General features: G+C 39.4%; 1 protein-coding gene across 1 annotated transcript; it reads right to left on the bottom strand.

Annotated features, from left to right (window-relative positions):
* Window positions 1–3416: 3416 nt before the first annotated feature.
* Window positions 3417–21099, bottom strand: FAM81A (family with sequence similarity 81 member A). The gene is made up of 9 exons (XM_075043977.1): window positions 20985–21099; window positions 17110–17177; window positions 15578–15851; window positions 14681–14799; window positions 8080–8209; window positions 6737–6843; window positions 5447–5582; window positions 4876–5071; window positions 3417–4444 (listed from the first exon to the last, which is right to left on the bottom strand). The coding sequence occupies exons 2-9, from the start codon at window positions 17154–17156 to the stop codon at window positions 4305–4307; spliced, it is 1149 nt and encodes a 382-aa protein (XP_074900078.1). The 5' UTR covers window positions 17157–17177; window positions 20985–21099; the 3' UTR covers window positions 3417–4304.
* Window positions 21100–22993: the final 1894 nt, after the last annotated feature.

Here is a 22993-nt window from a genome sequence, read left to right as displayed (position 1 = left end):
ACAAAATATCCACAATATAAAACTGTACTACATAAACAACTAGATGTTGAAGGTAGGATCATCCTTTTAACTTACTTGCATCGTTACCTTGGTTTGCTTAATAAGTCTAAATAACACAATTGCTCTGTAACTACTGACATAATTCTGTTTCCAGTTAAGTCCTTCACCGCACAGCACTATAGTTCTACTGTGTTATCACATGCTAATGTAAAAGGCATGTACCCCAGTTATAAAATTTATAATAAGTTTATCCTTTGACACTTGCTATGTCATTCAGGCAACATAGCTGACTGAATACTATGGTCTGCACACTGCAAGTTGTTTAAGCCTCATGCATGCTAAATGGCTGACAAAAGAAAGTTTTTAAAACTTCATGAGAGGAACTGGCCTGCTCTGGGCTGTTTTTGTTTTTTGTTGGTGGTGTTTTTTTTGTTTTCAGGGTTTTTTTAGGGATATAGGAAGGAGAAAAAAGTTTAAGAAATATTGGGCAAAGATTCCTGTGAAACTTCATCTGAATATTCTGTAAAACACAGATTGCTTAAAAAAATTAATCGACATGCAGGGAAGAATGTAAAAAAATTAGGTTTTGTGTTCTCTGTGCTTGAAATTTAAGCTCATTAGGTCTTGTCCTACCAAGAGTCCATTTAGGTTAGGTGTTTGGGTGGCGGAGTGGTGTTCCTTAAGAGTTGGAATAGACTGCAGTAGCCCGTGGTTTATTCTTGAAAGATTTTTCTAAGCAGGTTAGACAAGTGTCTATGACAAATATTTTAGGTAGGGTTGGCCCTATCTTGAAGCGGAGAGATGGAGCAGATGGCTTCTCAAGGCTCCTCCCAGTCCTTCGTTCTGTGGGTTTATGGTTACGTCAGTGTACTTTGTGTTTTAAATAGTATTTTGTGCATATTCAGTATTATACTTTCCCAAATACACTGAGTCTCACTCTGTCTGCTTGAGTGTCATCCAGAAAAATAGTGCCTCTTCTCACTACCTTTTTCCATTTGTGGGCTCTGGCAGACCTGTGTTTGGTGCCATACAGATAGCGACTCATAGCATGAGTACTTATGTTGAACAAAGAAGGGGCATTACTTCCACCATCAAAAGCCCTCTGTATCCCTGAAGGACTGACACACAGGAATGCCACTGGAGACCAGCATGGAAAGGAAAAATAAATGGGCAGCTCCACTTTCAAGCACAACTATTTCCTTCTATTTGGTTTTACAGGATCTCTGCAGGTCAGTTTTCAGAATCAGTTTCCGCTTTGCAAAATCAAGCTTTCGTAGACCATAGTGTCTATAATACTGTCCTCCTGGCTTCATAGTTATTCCTCTGGGGTCATGCTGTTTCCGAGGAGAGGATTTTGCCATACAGCTTTAAAACGATTGAGAGATACAAGGACTCATCTCCATTGAAGAACTCCGCTGGTACTTACCAGATGTGAGCACTCCCTGATAGACTATGCAGACAAGACATTGTTGACCTATTTTGTGCAGAGAACTTAAAAAAAAAAAGAAGTAAGTAACTGAAGAGAAAGCAAACCAAAAGAATTTATTTCTCCAATTCTTTGAGCAGAGTAAAATGTAGCAGGCAAGTAGGGAACATGAATTGTGACAAGTCAATTAATGTGCCCACCCTTGTGGGTTCCATGTTTTGTATCAAATATATTATTGTTTGTAACTTTCAGCTCTTTCTGAAATTGTCAGACCTGTTCTGTACTTCATCAGCAGGTAGCTACTTTTCCTTGCCTTTGCCCATGCAGCTACTGTTCCATCACTCCACTCTTCCAACTTACTCTTTTTCTCTGTTACTTCTCCAGATTTTTCAATCTTTCTTCATATTTTTTTTCTTCTATTCTGGCTTTTCCTCAATTTTTCTGCAGAACCCTCTTGGTCTGGAATACATGACTTTGTTTCGCAACTGACCAGTTAGAGCACTCTGTGAAAAGGATGGGCAATGGGCAGGCTACACTTGTGTGTGTCTGTGTGTACATCTAGGCCTGGCTCACCGTTTCTGTCTGTCTCTTTCCAGCATACAAGTCCCCGTAACCTGTGCCTCCCACCACATAGCACTGTAGTAGTTTGCAGGCACTGCTTGGCAGTAGGTCGCATTTCAATATTGTTTTATTTGTGTTTTTAGTTATTTGTTTTAGCTGAGATTTAGGAAAAAATACTTTCAAAACAGCAAAAGTATAATTGAACTGGGTTTTATGTGTCGTTTTATATCTGGATGAATCACGCGTGATTTTTACAAGAGAAACAAGTTATATAGGACTTGAATAAAATGTTTCTCTGATTCCTTGTATGCTCTTTATATCATACCAGATTCTCTCAGGTACAGGCTTCCAATTACAGAAGAAAAAAATTCTTGGGTTTTTGTTCTGTCTCTTTTTGCTTCTTTCTTTGTTCTTTTCCTGTTTTATAAAACACCAGTGATAGCTTTTCCACTGCACATGGCTAAATATCTAAGAATAGATAAGAATACAGACATGAAGAAAGAATGATTTTCTTCAGACAATTATTAAGAAATATCTGCAAGCATTTCATTGTCTCCCTTTAGTGAACTGGGCTTTCCCCTTAGCTGCCATTGTAAATATACTTCACAGCACATGGATGATACAAAACAGGAATAACGGAGGCAGTTTTGTTATCGGAGAGCACTGGAAGCCAGAGTTGTGAAAACTTGTATCTTTGATACATTAAATTACTTTCAACTAAATAGGAAGTGAATATAAACTTAGGTGCTAATCCTGTAAGGATGTATGCGTTTTCTTGATTTTTACACACTTCACTGTCCTACTGAAGTTAGTGAGTTTAAGTTGTTGGAGCAATTTTTTAAATTTTTTTTTTTAGGGTTTTTTTTTTTTAATATGGTGACTCTGGGGGCCAAACCTTCTTTCATGGAAGTGATGAGAAATTGGCTGCTAATTTTTCCAAATAGGAATATGGTTTTGCAATACTGGCTGAAAAAAAGGTCCATTAAAGATGGTGCAGAGACATCCTATTTGTTTACGTTAACAGTAATGCTTGTGTAAATTAATAGTATTTTTGTATATGAATTACTGTTAACAGTGTAAATTAATAGGATACTGGGTGAAGTCTTTTATTCTTCATGAGTGCTTAATCCTGCATGACTTACAAACATGAGGAGCAATATCAAGTTATGAATGAAGATATGAAATCAACATCTATGTTTTTTCCTGTCTCAGTTAATATGCCATATGGGTGCTGATTTTCATTATATAATCTGTTCTGGGAATGGAAATAAACACCATTATTATTTGGAAAAATTGTGAATGGAATTAGCAATTTGATTCTACTTAATTATTAATGTCTACTTAAATTTGAAGAATCAGTTGGTTTACATCAACAAAAATTTCTAAGCAGATCATAAACTCATTTTATTTTACATTACATTCTCCAGACTATGTTAGATTATCACCTTCTCTTTTGTTTTCAAACCTTTTGAAGTTTTTACCAATATAATGAAACAAGTCACAGAAACACATGCCCAGTTATAAAATACTGTATATACATCTTCTACCTTGTCTCAACTCCGCTTGGTTATTAATTTAAAAAGGTCACAATACTTAAGACCACGTGAGTTAAGTTTCTTACGTTGTTCATGAATCATCTTTAGTCTACAACTACATTATATAACACTGCTTAGTTTACACACACACACCAGAGGATATTTGCAAAACTAAACAAAGATTTTCTGATGGTATCTAGGTTTTGAAAATTGGTCTGTTTAGTGCCGATTCTGTCTCCCCAGGAAGTCAATAGTAGAGAAAGTCACTGTAAAAGTGTCTGTTGACTTCAATTAAGTAATTTGTATCAAGGTGGAGAACCTTGCCAAACTGTTATTAAACAAATTATATCAACTTGTTGGTTGGTTTTTTTTGTAAAAAGGGGCGGGGAAGCAGGCAGGCAGGCATGTACGTGCCTATGTATATATGTGTCTATATAAAGCATATACCTGCCCGATCAAACCTTGAAAACTGGGGAGTACTGGAATGCCTTTAGCAAATTAGGTGCCAGCTTCACCAATATATTACTCCAGTTTTATGCAGTGCTTAATCTCCTGAGAGCAACTAGAGTAGTGCAGTGGCAAATCAGTACCTCGGCCCTAAAAGCTTGTTGTCAGTTGATCTATGAAGAGCTTGCATTTACCGCTTTCAGTAAGCATACGGACCTGTGCAACAGCAGCATGTCATTTGGTACATGCATTTAATTTGAATTACAGACTGGAACAAGATTATAGTCTGCCTGTTTAGCCAGGTAAATATTAATCTCTCAGACAAATTCTTGGAGTCATGGTCCAGCCTCTCCCCATGTTGGAACCTCCTGCTTCATTTGGTGGATCTGCTTCTGTAGTTCGTCTCTGTCCAGCTTCATTTTCGCTTCTAGAACTTGCCGTAGAGACCCAATGCTCTCATAGATAGCTGCAAATCCTAATTGCAGGTGAAAATTAAATTAGTTCATAAACAAAAGCAAGAGTATCGCATAATTACTATCAGAATGCGCTTCCTACCGAAACACTTTACACTACCATAACACTGCTTTACACTAGGAAGATAGCTAAAGTTCTGAAGAAAAATAGGACTGTAATTGTGTGCTGATGGCAAAAATGCCCCCAATGTCAGCCAAGCTATGCCTATGTATGCTCTGGGGAGAGCACTTCTGAGCTAATAAGATGTCACCTCTTGTTGCTGTGAATTTCACCCATAGTGAAAATCCTTTTTAATGCCACAGGTGTGGCCATTACATCTGGCCCAAAAGTCTTTAAAGTACTTTGATACAAGCAAAGGCATTTTGCATATTACTATAGGTCGATTATTGTTACCACAATGCAGAATGAAGAACTTGATAACTGTGGTCCTACCAGCATTAACTTCAGCTTTCATTTCTTTTATATCTTCATTTATCTCATTTTGAAGTTTGCCAATGCGAATATTTATCTTTTCTTCGGTCTGTTTTGATTCATGTGCTTCCATGGTTATCTTCTGTATTTCTTCTATTTTGTCAATTTTCTCTACCATTTGGTTGAATTTCATCTCTATAGCTCTTTCACTCATTTCCTGGAGCCGGGAAAAAGAATTTTCATTGTTTATTCTGCATATGAAAGTACAGTGGTCTTTCCTAAATATGCAATAGATACTGATTAATCATCTTTTATGTGGAATTCAAAGGTGTAAGGAATGATAATTTTTTATAAAATGGTTTAAACTGACTTGATTACTGTAGGCTAAAATACTGATCTATTTTGAAGTGATTTATTTGAAGACTCAGGCTGTGGGGATGTTATACCTGACATCAGTGAAAAGAGTTATACAAATATTGAGGAGGTCTGAAAATATCACTCAAATAATATCTCAATTACATCATCTTAGTTATTAATAATGCTTTTGAATACTTCCTGAGAAATATTATTAGGACATTTTAATGAAACTTACAGTGTTTTCCTTTAAAGTCAATGAGAGTTGGTCAATTTTTTGCACAAGCTCTTTTTCAATCCTTTCATGTTCCTGTTCCAGCCAGCTACGTGCAGACAAAATCTGGCTGCTGAGTTCCTCAGTAGCATTTTTTAATCTAAGAGCATAATAGAAATTAGCAGATACAAAAGAGCAAAACTTTTGGTCATTGAGCAGTGACTTTTTTATGGACATGTTCATAAAAAAAAAAGACAATTTAATATGTTCTTGACACCATATTAAGGTGAATCTTTGAACTTTAAGGCTACTAAACTGGATAAGGTAACATTGTTTTAGAAAATAAAGATGAAAGCACAAAAAAATAGCAGTTATTTATACAAAACACGTCACAACATTTTGAGGCATAGGAGGATGCAAATTCTTTGCAGCATTGAAAACAGAATATGGTCATCCATTCAGATTATAGTCTTTGTGTCCATAGATCTTAAATCTGAACAAATATTTGGTAACCATTTATTTTAGTGGCAATGCTGGTTCATATAGCCCCACTTATGTTGTTGCCTATACCCACCTCAAGTTTACACCAACCAATTTTGCCAGTGAAACTGTTTCTTTAGACAGTTTTTATTCCAGTGAATATTTGAGATCTGGTTCTATTCTTTCTTCTGGTTTGCAAACAGTTTTACTGACGTAACTGATGGGATTGCATGAGGATGGTAATAAGAAGTAAGGATGTGGAAGGCTTAAGCCAGGGCTGCCACCAAGTGAAATGCCTGGAGAGGAGTTGATATCTGAATTGAATATATCCTTGTATAATGTCTAGTAGTAGCGCAGTAGGTTTTCATTAATAATTTAGGTATTTGAGTTACATATTCATATTTGAAGCCAATTTAAAGCAGTAACACTTTGTGAATGCTGCACCTTGCTTCCTGGTTGCTCGAGTTGAACTTTTTGCCCTGCTCTTGGCAGCCACCTCCAGCATTCGTTGCTTCGTACAGTTCTTGCAAAAAGGTACCAGGCGACTTTTTAAAAAATCCTTAGTTCTGTTCTTTAATACAAGTTCTGCCTGAATACTTAACTAGGGACTTCATGGGCTTTTCAAAATTGCCTAATCACATTAGGGGCAGAATTCTTGTCGAAAGAGAGTCCCACTTGACAGACCATTGTGCTTTTGTAGTATCTGTTGAGCACACATACTTATTTAAACATACTTTTGTAGACCTGAAAATTACAACAGTCAAACTTGGAAAATTGAGGCCCTGTCTTCCAAAGGCGCATGGCAGCAGCATGGTTTCCCGGGCACTCACTCACTTCATATCCAGAAGGTGGAGCTGTTGGTTGCTGTCTTTGTAGGCAATCTTCAGCTTTGCCTCTTGTTGCATTATTGATTGCTCTACTCTGCTCAGAAGATGAGAAATCTGAAACAAAATTCAGAATTTACTATTTTTCAACAGCATTTCATCACAGTCTCATTTGGGACATTTTCATAACAGTAGAGGAGATCTTAAAGAAGGGCTATTTTTTCTGACATTTCAAAAAAAATCCTGAATTTGCACATTTTACTTTATCATGAAAAATATACTATCTCGCAAGATGAAAGTAGCAACATTGTGAAAAATGTAATTTTTCAGCCATAAATTATTTGAACAGTGTTGCCTTGAAAGGGCCTGCCTGCTCTGCCCCCTTGAGAAAATTTACACGATCCATACGTCTCCAGGTTGCCACATAAGCAGAGTAAACGAATGGCAAAGCACTCCACCAATACTGACTGATATTCTTCATCGTTTCATGTATAATGGCTTCTCCAGTGACAAAAGTGCTGGATTTAACTGGGGATAGGTCATTACTAACAGAAAATATTTCTCACCAAAACAATCATCCCAGTTTTACATGACATTTACAAACTGTTCTGTTTTACAAGATGCATGACAATAAGCTCCTAGCATGCTGGCATGCCAATATACTATATATTGAGTCTTCTGAGAAAGGTAAAGTGGATTTTAACCATTTACCTACCGCAAAATGAAGATGTAAAATACTTTTGTTGCCCAAGAAAATGGGAAGGCCTTGAGATGGAGATACGAAGAATCCTTTTCCTTAATGTCATAAGTCTCTGCTTGTATCTAGTGCTCACTTCCATTCTCATACCCAATGGAAGAGAAACCTGACGGACAGATTAATGGATTCACAGAACCCAAAACCAGTTTTGTTTTGCAGACCTTAAAAAATTGTGTTCAAATACCTATAAAATCATCCTGGGAAGGCCAAACATACAGGGAGAGACACTGATGCTTGCATTGTTGTGGTAGTTTTGTAGAGCATCCATGTCATGTTCACATTCCAACCTCAAGAAGCCATTCAGGCCAGTAATCACTGGCTTTCGTTCATTCCTGGAGTCCCTTCAGGTGCCTTTAAATACTAGCCCCTTCTACACAGCATGCTGAAGGCAGCAAATCAAGGACATTTTTTCAGTCAGACCAGTACAGTAATGCAGCTAGGTACCAATGTTCAATCTAATGAGGACTGTGAGCAGATACACCTCTCCATTTGTAAGTCTGTGACCTTCCAGGATAATAATTAACAGTAATGGAGTCTGTGTGAATTAGACTATAACTCTTACCCATACATGGATCACCTTGGTCTAAATGCCATACCTGTATTTCCGCCTCTTTAATTTTAGATTCTAAGATCAGCTTGGAGGTATGTTGGTCTTTAGTTAGGCTCTGAAGTCTTTCATATGTAATTTTGTGCTCTGCAGACAGTCTGGCTAACCCAGCATCACACCTGTTGGAATAAATAAATACCAAAGCAACAGCTGAATAGAATATAAGGTCCAGGCTTTTTAAATTATCCATTTTCGACTGGGCATTTCTGTGAAATTTCTGGCTGTCTAGCAAAACAATGTCTTATGAGACTGTAAGCATGGTGATATATCTCATAGTATTCAGCAAATTGCCCCCAAATGGGACTAGAAGTCAAATAGTCTGACATAAACGCTCCTGTCTTCTTGGCACTGACATAATATGTGTAGACTGTGTTGTTATCAGTCAGGGAAATCACATTAGAAATGCAAAGATGCAGAATTTCAATACCTTGTGGTTTTGTCATACTCCAAAAGATATCTGTTAAGGGGTGTATGATTTCCCGTACGTGATTAGAAGCCTAAATAATTGAGGACCATTTTTTCATTATTGTAGCTCTGTTCCTCTGAGTTTTACATTTTTTATTTTTATTTGTGAAATAGTAGTATACAATTAATATGTGTAGTAAACAATGTGGGGCAAATTTTATAGTTACTAGTCTTTATGTAGGTAAAACTATCACTGAAAGCAATGGCAATTTTGTCTTACAAAAGACTATGAAATGCAGCCCTGGAACATAATAATTATTGTTTCCTTTCTTCACATTAGAACGTTTCTTGATGCTGTAATATTTTCAGGATAAATGTGCTATAGAACGTGTGCACTTTCTACCACATTTCAAAAATACCTTGGTCAGGTGGATTTCATCTACAGAAATACAACAAGGACATTAACTGAGCTGTAAAAATCTAAGTACTGTCATTTCAGGAGTAAGACCTCTGAAGTATGAGTCATGTATATTTTTTTGCTAAGGGAAATATGTAATCAGCAATTTTACCAAATTTGATCTATGAAACTGATGGAGAACAGACAGCAGTTACAATTTGAGGGAGAAAAAGGCTGTAAAATGGAACAAGCTAAGGCATGTTAAGTCATTATAACCAATGACACATTTTAACCTCTTTTTAGTCACATTTCAGTTTGAAGGCTTTCATTGCACCATGCATTTTCATCACCTCAGTTACAGTAACTACCATTATCATTAAACATGAAGGGAAAGTAACAGCTAAAATGACAAATGGAGCATCTGCTTAGTATTACGGTACAATTTCAATATGAAAATATTCAGTAATGCAAAATAGCACATAGAAATTATAACAGTTGTGGGAATTAATTTAGAGTTTAGCAGTTTAGCATTGTGAGACCGATTAGTAGCATCTGTAGGAAGACCAGCTAAGGTTTACACAGCAGTGAACCATACTTGTAGGTCTTACGACCAGGCTGTTTCTATAGAAAGACAAGAGAAGCCAAATCTCTTCCATGTTGTTACAATCAGAGAGAATCAGAGAAATGAAATCATCTTGCATCTAGTCACCAAAAGCCTGGGTAATTTAATCACGCTGTCTATATAAATGAAGCCAGTGGACTATGGCTATAAAGACAGAAGTTGAAAACAACTTTCAAGATTTGGTCATATTAAAAGCACAAGGAAAGAAATGAGAAATAGATTAAGATGTCTAGGAAGATTACTCAAAAAAATGGTTAGCTTTGTTTCTCTGAGGCATGACAGAAAATATAAAAAGCAACAGCTTTGAAACTACTGTAGCCAGTGTAAACAGCAGGCATCTGTAATTGTTTTTAAGGCAAATTAGTGTTTTGGGTTTAATCACAGTGGGTGTTGAACTCAGTTACGTGATCAAAGGGGTCATATAGTTGCATGGTAACTGAAACATTAAAATTCTGACTATGTTAATTTAGTGTCAGCCTGATATGTATTAATCAGATAATTTCATTTTTCTACAGGGATACTGTAATTGGTACCTTTTTAAACAAAGATGGAATAAAGATTAAATTCCATTGTCTGTGGTTATGGAATGTTTATCCTGCTATGGGGTTTTTTGTTTTTAAAACAATATTCCATATATTGAAGTGGTCAAAGAGAAGTCTCTGTGCTATATATATGTACACACTCACAAACACCTGATTAGTTTTGACCTGGAAGAAAATATTAGTGTGCTGCAGACAAAGAATTAATATTAGTTTTGTGAGTTATATACATTTTCAGTTAAAAACTTAGAACAATTAAACAACTTCAGTCCATGCTTCCACTAGCTTTCAAGTGGGGGAGGGGAGGCAATAATAAGATGAACACATGGAAAACCATGAGCTTGCTAACACTTTTGATTCAGGTTTCTACTGCAGGGTGGGTCAGAAGAAAACGAGCAAGCTAAACAAAAGGGCACATTATAGTTTGGAATTTTTCGTGTTTAAAAAAAAAAGAGAGAGGAAAAAAAAAACCAGCACACTACAATGCCCACTGAATTTCCCATACCTCTGCAAGTTCTGCTTTGATACTTCGTTATATATTCATGTTAAAATGACAATAGAGTTCTTAAAAATAGAACTAAATGTTTCTGAACACTGGATTTAAGTTCCTGGGTAATTTAATCACACTGTCTATATAAATGAAGCCAGTGGACTATGGCTATAAAGACAGAAGTTGAAAACAACTTTCAAGATTTGGTCATATTAAAAGCACAAGGAAAGAAATGAGAAATAGATTAAGATGTCTAGGAAGATTACTAGTTTAAAATTATAAGAGCTGTATATACAACAATTTTTTACAAAGAAATCCACAATAAATAATTCTGTGTCTTCATGTCTGAAATGCTGAAGCTGGCCTTACAAACAACCCAGTGCAGTTTTTCAAGTGGAGTTGCACACATGCACTGTTGAAATTTGGGGCAAAGATGCACTAGAATATGTTTGGTTTACTACTGTTTGATTTTGGAGGAAATACTCTGAAAGTTCTGATTGCCAAGCTGTGTACTTACGTGAAATTAGTAAGTGAAGAATAAATGGAGAGATTTCATAGTGCCAAGTATTATTCTCAATTTCAGAATGCAGTATAATTCTAGAAACCAGTAATGTTTAATATAAAGAGTGAAATTATCAAACAACTGCCTTCCATGTTGTAAGTTGCAAAAGCAGTAGTTATTTTTCTGGCATGCTGAAGAGTGTTTTTGTTATCTTTGATCTCTAAGAAATCAAAACACAATGGTTGCTCTATTCAGTATCATCAGGGACTAGATAAAGCTGAGGACTACACTGATACTCCGCAGCAGTATGCTATATAAATACGCTGTAATGGTAAATATGGATTTTTAATGTTCCTGTTTTATTATACGAGTGTTTCAGTGAAAAACACATAGCTGAAGAACAAGTAGTGAAAAGCAAGTTGATAACGCCCAGAGTATCCACTGGGCAAGAACAGCAGAGCTGGTAGATTCTGAATAGCCTGGATCAGGGAGCCCAGATCAGTCCTCACTCTGTGCATCTCCTACACAGCAAGTAGCCAGAGTGCAGCAGATGTATTGTGCTTACGAAGTTCATAAATGCAGTGCATCCCAGATGCATCAGACTCATTTTCTGTGCAGTGTAGGAAAATCTGCCTACATGTAATGAGTTCAGGGTGTCTGAAATGAATCAGATCTACAATGTATATAAAAAATTATGTATATATGCAAAGTAGGCCCAATTTGAACATGCATAGTTGCCATTTCTCTGGATGTTTCAGCTATCAGGAAGCTTCTGGAGACAGCTACTGCTATGGTTATGACCAGGCTGCTGTATTTAAACTTTCCAGACAAATGATCATAGTCTACAAGTCATCCTGTAAGTAAATGATAAGGCACTACTCATGAGTTTTATGATCTAATATCACTAGAAATAGAATTGGTAAATCTGTGTTATATAAAATTGCCAACATCAGGGACAGGAGGCTGGAGTAATGGATCTATTGGTATCTATCTAATGTGTCACTGAATTTAATACAGCTAATATTTTCCTTAAAATTAATAACAATAATGCTGATTCTTAGGAAAATGTGCAGCATCATTCACAGTGAACACTGTAATGATGCTTTACAATTTCATCAATAAATTATGCTTAATGAGAAATGGCCCCGAGACATGAGCCGTAACATGTATTCAGTCTGCTGCTGCTGCTGGGGATATAAGTTGATTCTGTGATGCAGGTGAGGTCAACTGTGAGGCCTGTCCAAATCTCACCCCTCCAGAGCTGTGGGTAGCGTGGTTTTGGAGCTGTGCTTCAGAACTGCATGTGCATGTAGAGATCCCTGTTCTCATCATTAAATGCAGCAACCCTCAAGAAATAACGAGACAGTTGTTGTTCGATGATATACTGACATGTTACAGAACGGTTGGTGTTAGGAAATAAACACCACTCTCTCCAATATTGAAGTTGAATAGGATGTTTAGTTTGCATGTAATTACTGGAACTGAAATTTGGCCAGAATCCTGAGACTGACACTGAAATTATTATGTGACCAAAAGGTTTAGACTCAAATGATTTACTATCATGCAGCATATATAAACTGATTCATACTGATTGTCCATCTGCACACTTCTAGCCTAGAGCAAACGTGGTGTACTTGGAGTTAAATTAGCCTACTGTCACTACAGCCTGAGCCATACATAGTACCTTGACTGTGGCCGGGAGCTGACGCACAGTAAGTTGGTCACCCACAGTAACTTGATCATGTTTCTAAGGTTTCACTCTTTGAACTCATCTGAAAGCTAGCAGGACTAGATGTAAAAGTAAAATTACACTAGGTGAGTTCAGCTTATTTTATATAAGGAGCATTGGCTAGAGTAATCGGAAAGCGTTTATCCCAGGGAAAGTTTCTGCTAAGTATCCATACAGTGCCAACAGCATAACAAACTGCCAACTTGACCATGATCTCCAGATATTACTATAATCGTTATTCACAGGAACACTAATTTTCAAAGTAGAATATGTCTGTAAATAAAGGCAGATAGCTTTCTTCTATGGAACACTGCTTTAACTTGATATCTGATAAAGGGAAGCTTATTTTCTTCTTATTCAGGGAAAATTTTTATGTAGCGAGCATAATGTTGGCTAGAAGGTAACAGTTAAAAGACAGCAAACTCATTCTCTTATGGTAATGAATACAAATATCCAACATTCATTTCACCATCTGACATAAGGCAGATTGGTATAATCTCATACAACTATCAGATAAATTGCCACCCAGGCACAGTACAAGGGCATTGCCCTAAGTAAGTAGAGGAAGAAATCCTGGCACAGACTGTGCTAGTGCACCACCGATCCCCGTACCAAGTACTCAGGACAGGCAAGGGCCCCATTGTGAAGCTCAGGCTGGCACGTGTTTATTCACTTGAGTTCTGTTACTGAAAGCAAAGTCACTATATTTTGCTTCACAAGGTGTCAGTAACTGTGTTGCTCCAAATACGGACCTCTCTCAGGATGTAGTATGATCTCAAAGTGGACTTTTTGTATAAAGAAGCAGGAAGATCTAAGCATGTAAATTTGTCAGGGATTTCTCAGTGAGATAGATATGTGTGTGTGTGTGTGTGTGTGGTGTATCTCTCTCTCTAGATTTTCAATCAGTTTTCTGATTTGACAAAATAAACTTGTCTAGTTCTTTCTTGTTTGCTAAAGGGTAACAACAACAACAACAAAAGAGTATGTAAAACCTCTCTAAGGTATTCTTTACAAAATGGGCTATGAAAGTTACAGTGGAAACTTCAAACAATCAAATAATCTATGAGAAAGCTTTAGTTCAAGGAGAATACTCCCCTGATTATTTTTGTAGGCTGTTGCAGGTTATCACTAAATCAGTTGAAGTATAAGAAAGAAGAATAAAAATTATCTGTACAATATAGACAATAGGTCAAATTCAGGACAAGTATTATTCTACCCAAGTTATTAGCCAAGCTACTTTAGGCCAGATTAGGTCCTTTTTCTATAGCTGTACATATCCTCTGTCTTTTATGTTCAACTTTACAGACACTTAGATAATGTTGTTGTACTGGGGTTTGTAAATGTGTCATTGATGGCACAACCTGACATCTGTGTAGTTGCACAAATGTAATCTGGAGTTTCAAGTAGCCTGTAAAACCTCTATTATTTTATAGTTTTATGTTCCTTACGTGTCAGGTAGCCTATGTAGTTTTTAATATGGCTAACCAATAACTGAATGCACAGATTTTTACTTCTAAAATATATGCAAAAATGTGCAACTATTCTGTTCTTTACAAGTGCAGATTGTTCCATGCTGCCTTTATAATTGTGCTAATTAATTTGTTTCAAAGATAGACCAGTCTAACCATAGTACTTTAAAAAGCTGAACCAAATCCAAATTCCTAAGGAATTTGAAGTAATTTATTAAAAACTAATTTCAGGAATTTCAGGAATTAAGAATGATATTAAGTTTAATATGTAACACTGGAATGCAAAGGATTATTATTCATTTTCTTGAAAACACCGAGCAAAATTATCCTGGGAATTTTGCCAAAGTTGAATTCAACCCATTATCATTAACATTCATACTTCAAGATTAAAACAACATTAGCAAGTCCCCAAAATATACTTCCATGTTGACTTTTACCTTGCAACTCTTCCCCGAAGATCTCCTAAACCGGAAAGCTGCCGCATTTCCAGACTCTTCAGGGTAGAATTTGTTCCATAGCTGAGATTGTCTCTGACACGTATCTGTTCCTGCAGCATCTACAAAGCATTCATATGCAAATATAAACTCAGTATGTCACATTTAATGTACACTTAAAATGTCACTTGTTATCTTTCATTATTTCAGTAACATCAGATACCATTTTATTATTACTTTATTAAAAGCTTTGTCTTGTATCGTACTAAACCAGATACCTTTTAGGTCATTTATTTCTTATTCGTAGTGTCCAATCTGCACATAAATACCATAATATGTATAAAGTATAACTTGACAATGGAATGGAGACTTAAATATGAGTTTTTATCTTTTTTTGTTTTCCCCACCACACCCCTGTTGCTCATTGCAGCAGAGGTCAGACATGAAGTCACGTATCTGCATACGATTAGCTCATAAAAATGAGCAGTTGGGTTTGGCTATTTGATGTTGTCAGTAAGTCAGAAGTGAAGGAAAGTTTGTTACAGAGCTAAGGCATTTCCTAGTGTTTATACAGCACAACCTTTGGACTGAAGTTGAGCTGGCTGTTAGTGTCGCATTAATTCATTTTTTCAAGGTTTTCCAGTGCGGCTTTTGAAAGCAAGCTTATTAGTACCACAAAGGTTTCTGTGTTTATATGCTAATGTCCTGTGCTATTTTCGTAGCCACTGAAAGAATTATGTAATTTGCAAACAGTTTTTCAAGTTATAAAAACAATTTACAAGCTTACAGGATCTTCAGACCTTGCCTGACCTTTACTTATCCTGTGGTAAACTTTCTTACTAAATTAGAAGGAATAAGTAGCTGTGATGGCATTAGTCCTGTGAAAAATTCTTAACATACCTCAATGTCCCGATTAAGCTGCCTCACTATTGCCGTTATGTTTCGGATATGTTCTTCCAAGAGTTGCCTAGCCAACCGGTCACCCCCCCCTTTGTTCTGCATTCTGTGCAGAGTAGAAACAATGTCCTCCTTAATGCGAAAAGCGTGTTCCACAAGAGCAGCCGTTGTTTTCTCATGGCTTAGGATTCTGTCTTCCAGCTGATCCACCAGGCTTGCAGATGCCAACGGGACCGCTGTCAATGCCTGGCTATGCAGCGGTATGTTTCGAACCCGTCTAGTGAAGAAGAATATCCAGATATTGTTAAGTTCTCACACAAAACTCTACAATGTCTTTCCACTGGAGACAGTGTGATACTATCTTAGTAGCAATACTGGGGCGAAGCACCAAAATACTCCCCGAGAGAGGGCCCACTGCTCCAAATCAGTGAGTGCTGTGTTGGCTACTGCGTGTACCTTGTACAAAGGCAGGTCAGGCTCTTTTTCCTGCTCTTTAAGGAAGCTTACAAAAGCATAGGATCTTAAGAAAAGGACATTAGCGTTATAAAAGTAGTTACAATTCAGGACTATAATTTGATTAAGAATCCAAATTCAAAGCCCTCTTACTGAGTTTCAAAAGCGATGCTATTTGTCTCTACAGTTTTCAGGCTTAATCAAAGCAGTAACTGTAGAAGGTAGATGCTGCAAATGAAATGGAAACAGACCAAAATTAAAAAGGAGTAGCTTGTGTCCGTTCCTTTTTTCAGTCTCTATAGCTATCCTGTAATACCATACAGAAGCTTGTTCCCCTATGAACTGGACAGGAGCATATGTAGGTGTAGAAACTGAGAAGAGACCAAAATTATGACAAGCTTCTCATAGTCTTAGAAGTCAGATTTTCCCCCCAAATAGCTTACATTTGGGTACCTTGAATAATTGTCTAGATTTTTCAAGAGAGCTCTGCACTGCATAGCTTCCATGGAAAGCAATGGAGCTTATGGGTGCTCCAAGTAAAAAAAAATAGACTGCTAATGCATGCAATCTTTTCCTGCTGCTATATTCTGTAAAGAATGAAGAACATTTTCAGAAGCATAAGTGGAAGATACTAGTTCAACCCCACTTTGAAAGAGGAGATCTTTTTCTTGGAACTCTGTTATTTAGTGTGTATTCTCCATGTTGTTTCCTGTTAATGAGCCAAATTAACAGTTTACTTTCACCATGATGATATTGATAGAGAAATGTATGAGGACTTTAACAAAGGTCACTTCTGGCTCTGAGTTTTCACACTTATTCCATGCTCTTAAAAGAGTGGCTAAAGTATAGTATTCTTGGACTTATACTCAGTTACAGTTTAAGCTATTTTTGGGAAAGGGTTAAGTAAAAGCTGAGTAAGGAAGTGTGATTTGGGCCATGATATGAATGAGTCTACAGTATTTCACTTTGCTTTGCATACTAATGCCAAAGTCCCAAGTCACAGCATTACTATATATAGGGAATTGAGAGACACGTAATACTCTGCAATATGAAGATTTTATTTTTTACATTCCAAACTGTACCTTTCAGAAGGGGCAAGAGTTGGGAAGATTGGGCTTCGCTGGGCCATTTTCTGGTCAATAATTTATGTCTGTTGAAAAAGTACACATTGAATTATTTAATAGTTTATATCTGGCACTGAAATGACTTAATGCTTCTGCTTTAAGTGAATCTTTAAGTAAAGTTTAAGATTATGCTGACGGCTCTGATCTTGGCGTTCAAATATTGCTTATGAAGTAAATGCAAATAAAAATCAATACAAAAAAACCAAAAGAATGAAAACTAAAAACTGCTAAGAAGCTTTTTATAGTGAAAACGATACTCTTGAAAAAGGCAAGGTTGACAGCCTTGAAACTGAAGTCTGCTGTTGACCCACAGAACTGGTTTGGCAGGACAAAGGCAAACAAACTTCTTGTCCCCAATCTGTCTACTGGTCTCAGACATCATCAATCGATGAATAAAAAGTAAGATCTACAGGATTATCACAAAGCTTAAGAAAGTATTGGCTAGAGAAGGAAATAAAAGTATTTCATGGCAGCAGATTATGAGGGGAAAGGTGTTTTTCAGGTAAAAGCATTGGCAGTCAGAAACCTAAATAAAATGTGTTAGACATCAGCATAGTTTAGCAAAACCGAGTCTTTCATTAATTTGTCTTCAAATCTAAATGACCACACTTTATGTTGTAAGTAAATTCTTCTGTGGTAAGAATATAGATTCTGTTCTTAATTTTTAGACATAGCCAGCCAGACTGTGACAGACGTTGCAGCAGGGTAGGTCTGTTAAATTGCTTCAGAAAGACATTTTAGATATCTTACTGTAAGTGAGACCAGTACCTAACTCAGTAGCTTTGTCTGCCGACAGAAATTAAATTAATGAAAAAGGTGGTAGCCTTAATCAAACCCAGCTATTCCACCCTATATAGAACAAATAAACATTTTAAACTATAAAGAGAATGAGCATGGCCTGAGCCTGAATTCCCTGGGAACTTAAAATCCTCACTGAAAACTAAAGGCTGATGTATGAAAAGAATTTTGCAATTGCTGATGAAATGTGGTGCAATATGCTGTACAAACAGAAAAATAGGGTTATTGAAACAAAATATTCAGGTATCGATTGTAAAGAAGTGATAGGACTATCCTCTGAGATCTCAAAATGCAAAGCATGTCTGTGCTTTAGAAACATATGAAAGCACTGCCTAAAAGCAGAGAGCAAACATTGTCACAGTGTGTGTGTTCTATTTATAGCACAGTGCTTCAGAAACTACAAATTAGAAAAAAAATAGTTTTAAGAGAAGCTGGGTTGCTGAGCAGCAATGACACTAGACTGGAATTCAGAAGGTCTGATTTTAATTCCTTGCTCAATCTCTGATCCTCATGACTTTGGACAAGTATTTCCATGTCTACTGACTCAACTTCCCTATATGGAAGACAGAGATAGTGATACCTACCTCCTTGTTTAAGTTCTTACATGCCTATAAAAAGCATGCTGTAAGAGCTGGGATCATTATGATGACTTTGCATTCAGAATCCTGTGCACACACTGAATGTCCAGTCCTGCAATCTGTTCCTCACACTCGTAGTTTCTCAGTTGATTTTTTTTTTTTTAAACAATGCCGCCGCTCTGCGGGGCATCCCTCCTAGCTGTACCACGAGGTTATACAGTAACCGGGCACCCAGTTCTCAGTTACATCTGAGCTCGTTTACTCTTAGTCCTCTGGGCCATAGCACATTTTAATGATCTTGATGCAGTGAAGCATTTAAACACAATTTAACTATAAACACAGGAATATCCCACTGATTTAAGAAGAGCTATGTGTATCACAGCAGCAAAGCACTGGACGCTACCTAGAAAAATGAAGAACAAATATTAAAGTCTGTACATCTAGCAGTATCTTAGTGAAATACACCTTATAAAAACCAGTCAAACAAAAGAATCCTCAAGTGTTTTACGGCCTTCATTTATTATTGACTGAAAAAAAATATTTGCAGCAGAGTAAGCATAGGACTGCTTCAAGTTTTTACTTTCTCTGCCAGACTACCGTTAGACATGCAGCTAAATGCAAATGTCTGGAGAAATTGTGCACGTGAAACACAAGTTAGGCAGATGGACTTCTCATTCGTTATTGCTAACTTAAGCACATCACTTCGTACACAGTGAAATATCCCATCATCAATCATCAGATTTCTTAATCCGATCCAACATCCAGAAAGGATGTGCTAAGATCTTGTTCAGCAGTTGTACAAAACTTTTCTGCGGTTTGGAGGTATTTGCAGTAAACAATAACAGATAGGTGTCAGAACTAATGACAAATTCCCTCTCTATGAGTGTGTGTAATACCGATTTAGGCCAACAAATACAAAATAAAATTAAAAAAAAAAAAAAAGATGTTCTGATGCCTAGATTTAGAGGAGTGTAGTTTCACATAGCTCCAATTTTAATGGCAGTTAACAGCGATCGACTTAGATATCAGTTGAGATACTAGCTTCAGGTGCTTAATTATTTTTTTTAATGATGTTGTCTCCTGCTTGATACTGCTGTAGCAATTGAAATCATGATATATTAACCCAGTAAATCTCAGCTGATTGGTTTAATTTACTGAATATTCAAAATCTACTTGTCACATGGACGCGATAAAGGTTTTTCCCAGTTGTAAATGGTATGCCTGATTGCCAAAAATAACAGTTCACTTGATACGTAGGGCAGTTTCCATGCAAACACGGGGTACTACTTTTGATCTTCAAGGTCTTTTCCAACCTAAACAAGTCTCTGATCCTATGATTTATCGTTTAAGTCACTGACATCAGACATGTAAAAGCTTGAAAAAAAATCATACATGGGACATGCTGAAGAAACACTTTCAGCAATGCGAAGTTCATTCCTTGCTATCGGTACTGTGGCATCCCTTCCCCACTTCAGCAGACTGCCTTGCATGTTTATTTTCTGCAGGTTCTCCATTTCTCCTGTTTTGAAAGATAATCACATCTGTAGTGTTCAGTTCTCCATCTTCCATTATAACCTATGTCTAATACTTGCTGTAATGTCTGCGCACCTCGGAGCGTTTTTCACGTTCATTCTCACAATATGCCTGTGGGGTAGGAAAGCGTTATTATCCCTGAAAATATTATTTTCCTGATGTCGCTGGTAGGGAAGTGAAGCACGGGGAGGGCTATGTGACTTGCCAGAAGTCACGGGGGAATCAAAGCAGACTGAAATACCTGCCTAGGCAAACACTTTAATCGCTCTTTTCTTCTTAAAATAGAAACCGCTTTGGTTGCTATACAGGGAGCATATGACAGCACCACCCCAGGAGCTGCAAGATCCTGGTGTGACTCCGAAGCACTTTGGGGCAACGTTTTGGAGTAAGTGAGGAAGTGCCTGTGCCGCGACTCGGCAAAAGGATGGGTCAGAGCCCGGCTGTCTCGGAGAGTCCCGTGAAACGACCCCTTGCCAAACCCCTCTGGGCCGCTATGACATTTTGTGGGTGCTGGAGTGCGGGGGGGGAGGCTCCCCGCTGGCAGAGGGGTAGCCATGCCAGCGTGGCTCCGAGCCCAGGCTCAGGGTCCTCTCGAGAAACGGGTCTGCTCAGCTCAGGTGCTTGACGGTGCCAAGGCAGCAGCTGGGATCCGAGCCGGACTCCGTGCCTGTGCCGTGCCTGCGCTCCGCCTGCGCTCTGCCTCGCCCGCGGCTCCGCCGCACGGGCGGGCCCGGGACCCCGCAGGGACCGCAGCCGCTCCTCGGTGGAAGGGTCATCGGTAAACGCGGTGGTGGTCGCGGGAACGCGGGGTATACGACAGCCGACGGGACATCACAGCGCGGACACCGCTCTATGGCCATGCAACACGGAGGGACAGAGTCGGGACAGACTCGCCGGCGGGCGCAGGGCGCTGCGCTCACTCACCAGTGCTGGATCAGGGCAGGGCAGGGCTGCCCGGCCGCCCCCTGCATCCCAGCGGCCGGCTGAGCCCCGCTCTCTAACGCGCCGCCGCCGCCGCTACGGCAGCCGTTCGCGAAGCGTCCTGACCGCCCCTAGCGCACCCGGGGCGTCCGTCCGTCCGTCCGTCCGTCCGTGGCGCGGCGCGGCGCGGCGCGGCGCGGCGTGGCGGCCCTCCGCCCGCCCGGCTGCGCGGAGTGGGGCCGCCGCCGCAGGCCGGGCTGCGGGAGCGGTTGCCAGGACGCCGTCGCCATGGGAACGCGCTCGGCGGGGGGCAGCGCCGCGCCGGCGGCCCGGGGGCGGGAGCGAGGGGGGCGGGGGGCGCGGGAGGAATGTCCCGGCGGCGGGACGAGCCGCTCGCAGTCGGCGCTTCCCCGGTGCGTTCCGTGGCCGTGTCCGCTCCCCGGGAAGGAGCGGGGAGACGCAGACCCCGCCAACGGCAGCGGCGCTACCTGCGGCGCGGCGGATGGGCGAGGGAGGCGCGGAGCTGCGGGCCGCGCCTGCGGCTCCCGCACCGGCAAATGTCGGCCTCCGGCAAGAAAGTTTGGCGGCGGCGGCACGGCAGTTACTCGGAATTTCTAGCGGTGCGGAGGAGCTGGCTGAGAGGGTGACTGAAAGCACGGGTTTTTTCCAGGGCGTGCAACACATCCTGGCAGAATACAAGGTCGTTAAAATCAGTGGCAAATAATAGTTTTGTTTGTAAGATCTCAAACAAGACCTGACACGTAGCTTCAGTAAAACTTCGTAGATCACAGAAAAGATGAGCTGGCTGTTTGACAGCAGGGGCGTGTGAGCCAACAGAAAGTATTACTGGCAAAACAAAGTCCACGCAGGGTGTGTCTGCCTTCACTTTTGTTTCCTGCTCATGTCATTCTTTGGACTTCGGTGCAACCACCTTGGGTAAACAAAGGGTAAGTAAAATCAGAGACAAACTGACTGCATCGCTTCACACTGAAATAGCAGATCGTCTCTGATTTTGGTTAAAATATACAGTATCTCATACCGTTGTATAGGCGAACGACTGCAGGACTGGGGATCTGGCAGGCGCAAAGGATAAAAGTGTTACAGCGTGCACATGCTATTGTAAAAAGCAAGGCGGGGTCTGAATCCATGCTCTGATTGACCTATTTATTTTAAAGTAACTCTCACATCAAAGGATCGGGCCAGAAACAAAACATGCCATAGGTGCTTTCAAAATGGGATACTAGTCAACTGAGAGTCATAGGACTGTGGGATAATTCAGGTTAGAACGGACCTCCGGAGGACACTTGGCCAACCTCCATCTCCATCCAGGCAATGCCACTGATGAGGCCAAATGCAGTTGTTCAGGGTTTTACCCAGCCTGCTCTTGAAAACCTCCAAGGATGGGGACTGCCCAGCTTCTCTGGGCAGCCTGCTCCTGTGCTTGATTGCCCACTGGGGGAAGAACGTTTTCCTTATACCTAGTCTGAACCTCTCCTCTTTGCATTTATGTTGTCGCCTTCCCACCGTGCACCACTGTGAAGAGTCCAGCTTTGCCATCTTGATGACTTCCTCACAGGGCTCCCGTTAGATCTCCCAAAGTCTGCTTTCATCAGGCTGAGCAAGCCCTGCACCCCCAGCCTCTCCTCAGGGGCCTGGGCTCCAGCCCCCAACCGTCTATCTCACTGGCCTCTGCTGAACTTGCTCGAGTTTATTGATGTAAACAGCTGTATTCTCTGACCTGGCAAATATCTGGACTACCTTCATGCACCTGTGTAGGTTTTGTGCACCTGTCTAGTGATTTTTCTTGCTAAAGGACTGCTTGGATACTCAGTGTTTCTTGAGCATGTATGTCTGGAGGAGTAGGGCTTGAAAGCAAATTTTATTTTAAAACAAATTGATTAAAGTTATTGTAATTTTAAAACACGTCAACATTTGTACCTCCTACTGCAGTCCTGAAATTAAGGGTACCTCCATACTGGCTGTCAGTCTGCTCCCTTCCTCTAGCCCTTGTC

This window comes from Buteo buteo, chromosome 13 (genome assembly GCF_964188355.1).
Source record: "Buteo buteo chromosome 13, bButBut1.hap1.1, whole genome shotgun sequence".
In the NCBI taxonomy this organism is placed as follows: domain Eukaryota; kingdom Metazoa; phylum Chordata; class Aves; order Accipitriformes; family Accipitridae; genus Buteo; species Buteo buteo.
The sequence above is the reverse complement of the archived record's forward strand: the minus strand, read 5'-3'. Positions and strand labels throughout refer to the sequence as shown.